The 4,700-nt window shown below is 41.1% G+C and overlaps 1 protein-coding gene across 1 annotated transcript; it reads left to right on the top strand.

Annotated features, from left to right (window-relative positions):
- The first annotated feature begins 49 nt into the window (after positions 1–49).
- Positions 50–3,552, top strand: LOC118478621. The gene is made up of 4 exons (XM_035972590.1): positions 50–241; positions 617–1,064; positions 1,332–1,473; positions 3,186–3,552. Exons 1-4 carry the CDS (start codon positions 50–52, stop codon positions 3,550–3,552), a joined length of 1,149 nt encoding a protein of 382 aa, XP_035828483.1.
- Positions 3,553–4,700: the final 1,148 nt, after the last annotated feature.

Raw genomic sequence — 4,700 nt, 5'->3', positions numbered from 1 at the left:
TTTTATTATATATATATTCATATCCTGGTGTCTGTTTCCAGGCGTAGCGATGGTGGCGCCCCTGGCTGTGGCACTGTTGTTAAACTACACTCTCTTCATCATGACCATCGTACGTATACAGCGAGTGCGCTCCCTGCAGACTGGCAAAGGGTTCCGCTCAGAAGAACGACGCCTCTTCTGGATCTATGTCAAATTGTCTTCCGTCACTGGGGCTTTCTGGGCCCTAGCCATCTTAGCTGAGGTGCTGGACAATGACCCACTTAGGTAACATATATACGGTTCTTTGAGAAATGTCTGTTATAACAAGAAAAGATTGGGTACTTTAGTGTACATCATCACCATCCTCATCAGCCTTTTTTACCTTGTGTCAGAGTACTGGCCAGCTACAAGAGCTCTCCATACATTATACAAACATGTACTTCTGCAGTCCTGGGCTATTGTCTCCACCTTTGTTCAGCTACTTTGTGGCGTCGGTGGCCTAGTGGTTAGGCTCACGGACTGTGTGTGTGTGTGTGTGTGTGTGTGTGTGTGTGTGTGTGTGTGTGTGTGTGTGTTTTATTATTTATAATAAGGATATGTTTATGTAGCTCTCCGTGGTTTTCTTATATATCCTCAGATTGACAACCTCACACTTCAAACTACCAATTACAGCGTTGTTCGGTGTGGTGTGATTGTAGCTTCAACATCCGGTCCTTCTGATCAGGTCCTAGGAGCTCATGTAACCGGAAGAGATCAGATTCCTTTGTTCTGGGTTGACGTATACCTCATCTCTGCACTGGAAATGTCCCGTGATGAGGCGGAACACGTGCTTATCCAAACTTTCTTTCCCAAGACTCTTGGAGCCAGCTTTGGAGAAAGAAAGCTGAAGCTCACGCCCTTACGTATTCCGTCTGCTCTCATAGTAGATATGTCCTTGTGTGTAAACACGACAAACGATTATGGTCACGAGAAATCATCTTGCTACCAGGAAGACTCGATAAACCTCAGAGACGAATACTCCGTTGAAGCGTATTCGCTTTCATACGATATGAAAAGTTTCGTAGAACTTTCCCCTCTGCTCAATTGTCCTTTCGTCAAGTTCAACTCGTCAGACTTCACCTCTGAGAAGGACAGCGGGGGAACTACAGCGCAAGTCACTCTGACTTTAAACGAAACTGAGCTGACTTTCGGAGAACCGTATTATCTAAATCGCTTGTCGGTGGAAATGGGTGGTTCTCTAATCGTGTGCGTGGAAGCGCTAGAGGAGAAGCTCTCATCTTTGGCACGTCAGACAGGATCCAGTACGTCACTTATGGATGTCGTCAAGTTCCTGTTGACTCTGTGCCTAGTAGGCGTGTCTCTGCTTTGTCTCCTAGCCACGATTGCTACATACTCTCTGTTCTCAGTTCTGCGGAGTTCTGCGGGTTGGAACAACTTGCTCCTATGCGTCAGTCTCACTGCGGCTCAAAGCTCGCTCCTGGCTTCAGCCATGCTGTAAGACACCCCCCCCCTTCCTGGCCCCATTTAGAAAAAATAATCAAATGCATTTTTTAAAACTTTTGCATAGTTCAAACGAGGCAGGGGTAGGCCCAGAACAACATACTTAGGGGACCTAAACAAATGGGTAACTGGGAAGGATCAGGGAAACGTAGCTTTTTTTAGAGCATCCGAGCAAAGGAATGAATGGAGAACCATGATCGCCGATGTCTGTCGCAGATCTGGCACTGGATGATGATGATAGTTCAATATTCTGTCTCTCGGAGTAAACAATGAATACTCAAAATATCATTTATTCATTGTATTCGCTCCTCCACCTTTTGGATCAAATTTGTATGGAAGGACATCAAATAGATCCCCTAGTAATGCACAACACCTCTAGCACATTAAACACGACACCAACATTAATCTGTGCCCAGACGCCCAAATAAGGCAAGGACTATTTTGTTCTAATGGTGTCCCTTCTTCTTTCTCTCATTCTCTTTTCTTTCCTCTTACCACTGAACAAAACGCCACCTTCTTTCCTATACAGAATATTTGATATAAGAATGTAGTGTTGCAAATGTTTCTATACAAAGCATATTTTATATCTAGTAAGATGTTATAGTCTTAGGAAAAATAGTTTAAAATGCCAATTTCTAATTTTTATATACACGTACATACGCTCGTATATTGCCATGTATGTATCGATGGCTGGGCGCAAGAAGTGACTATATCCACTTTTAGTCGAAATGGAGTAATCGATATGGGTAGTGATATTTTAAGCCACTCTCTTGTCTACTTTGTAAATATCTACGCCGCTGCTTAGTTTGGTATCGAGATATTAACGTTTCTTTTTTTACTATGTTATAGTGATTTCAAAATTGTCAAAATTTCAAACTTGTTTTTCTCGAAACGGAAAAGTGGACATGGTCATTTCTTTCGCTCTGCTGTCGGTATGTCTGAGGAGTCCACGGGAAACGAGGACAAAGTCACACAATGGAAATTGCGTGGAAATCAATTTTTAAAACTTGCAAACTCAAAGTTTCAAGTCTATTCGACCATTTGTTTAAGCTTAGGCCTATACACGGTATTTTATTATTTTCTATTTCCCATTCACCTACAAAAAATATTTCATGACACGATGGAATTAGGCGCCTGTCAATTTTGGACGTATGGAGTTATTGACGTCATCTTAAAACTTGTTCATTTGCCTTGCTTTTGATGATAACAAAACTTTAGTAAGCTAAACTGAACGGACATGATGTTGTAATGTTGAGTCTACAGGGGTATAAAATTATACACTCATTAATTTCCGTCTTTAGGCCTTGTCTGTTATTCTAATGAACTTGTCAGTGGTACAGATCAGTTCTTGCCAACCTGGGCAATATCGCAAATTTACAATTGGGCGATTGTGTAATTTTGCTGGACGGTGAGTATCACCCTGGTAGTAACAGGTATTATTAAAATGTAACACCGCGCTTGGAAATGCATAGCCTATAAGCTTATTATACATGTATTATTATGTGTGCAGCTCGAAAATGTTAGCCTCTTATAGGAAGCCAAAGCAGGCTATTACATTCATGTAGATGGGTGGTACCAAAAATGTTATCCTCCTAAACTTAAATCTAGCAAAAGTGGGCTAAGACATTCATGAAAGTGGAACGTACTAAAATTGTTTTCCTCTTTAAACTTAAAAGTAGCAAAAAGTAGGCGCTGACTATGAAAAGGTTGACACGCCCTATACTAGGAGGAATATATCTACTTTACATTTCTTTTCTTTCAAGCAACGAGAAAGGAGTGATCTGCACCGTGGTGGGCGTGTCCACTCACTTCCTGTGGTTGGCCACGTTCTCTTGGTGTTTCATCTGCTGTCTGCACATGGAGCGAGTCTTCTCCGCCAAGACCCGAAACACTCACACCACGTCTGCTGAGTTACGTAACTCTGTTATGTTGAGAATCGCTTTTACGGTGCTACTTCCGGCCCTCGTCATTGCCATTGTGATTGTCGCCTCGTGGATGACGTCAGACGGGGATGATATTGGTTACGGACGCAGAAAGTGCTATCTTGATTCCGGATTTCTTGTAGGTCAGTAGGGTTTTTTTCTTTTTGTTTGTTTGTTTGTTTGTTTGTTTGTTTGTTTGTTTGTTGTTGCTTTTGTTTGTTTGTTTTTTGTTGTTGAGGGTTTTTTTGTTTGTTTCTTTATTTTGGTTTGGGGTTGTTTTTTGTTGTTGTTGTTTGTTTTTTTGTTTGGGGTTTGTTTTTGTTTGTTTATTTGTTGTTGTTTTTTTAGGGGGGGGGATGGAGGGAGGAGGGTCTGCTTGCATTTTTCAGTGTTTCTTTGGGGAGAGAGGGCTCTGGCATAGGCCTACTGATAGGTGAGAAAAATGTACTACGAGTATGTGAATAAGCTCCTTCGCGTATATATGGAATGTGTGTGTGTGTGTGTGTGTGTGTGTGTGTGTGTGTGTGTGTACACGTGGTGAAACACCAAACCAATGTGCCAGGATCTGTACTATAAAGATGTATCTTATCTTTCTTATCTTATCTTCTCCCCCAGGCGTATTGAGGCTGTATGTGATCAAACTGATTTCTGAGGTTTCCTGACTTCTGTTTTCGGCAATATAAATATAAACACACAAATGAATATGTGTATTATTATTATTATTATTATTTTATTTTTATTACTATCATAATTGTTATTGTTATTATTGTTGTTATTTATTATTATTATTATTTAAAGTTATTGTTATTGTTGTTGTTGGTGGTACGTTGTTGTTGTAGTTGTTATTGTTGGTGGTTGTGGTGGCCGCGGTAGTGTCATTCATTGTTGTTATTATTGTAGACACTTGTTCTGATGATGGTAAGAGTGTTGTCATTGTCACTGTTGGTGGTGGTGGTGGCCATGAAGGGGTCGTTGTTGTCGTCGCTCTTGCATTTTGTTTTGGTAAGTGTTTTACGGCGCTCGCAGTTGCATAAGGTCATAATAATATGAGTGCGCAGGACATATTAAATATTTTCACTTGCGTAAGAATTGATTATGAATTTTGCCTTGACGGCAACCGAAGCCTACTTTTATCTATGTTGAACCATCAAGAGATCTTTAAGTGTGCAACTTTTTCGCCCTAATCCGAGGAGGCTAGGCTTACCTACCGTAACATCTGGGGCGTGGATGAAAGACAGCAGTAAGGAGCCAAGTAATAACAATGAAAAGGCTACACAAAGAGTAAAGAGCCCAGAGGAA

Source organism: Aplysia californica, unplaced genomic scaffold (genome assembly GCF_000002075.1).
Source record: "Aplysia californica isolate F4 #8 unplaced genomic scaffold, AplCal3.0 scaffold00753, whole genome shotgun sequence".
NCBI lineage: Eukaryota > Metazoa > Mollusca > Gastropoda > Aplysiida > Aplysiidae > Aplysia > Aplysia californica.
The sequence above is the reverse complement of the archived record's forward strand: the minus strand, read 5'-3'. Positions and strand labels throughout refer to the sequence as shown.

Coding starts and splice junctions, on each gene's coding strand:
- LOC118478621 (XM_035972590.1), top strand. CDS start 50: ATGGTGGCGCCCCTGGCTGTGGCACTGTTGTTAAACTACACTCTCTTC. Junction 1,065..1,331: donor ACTTTCCCCTCTGCTCAATT/GTCCTTTCGTCA, acceptor TGTGCCTAGTAG/GCGTGTCTCTGCTTTGTCTC. Junction 1,474..3,185: donor CTCCTGGCTTCAGCCATGCT/GTAAGACACCCC, acceptor GACTATGAAAAG/GTTGACACGCCCTATACTAG.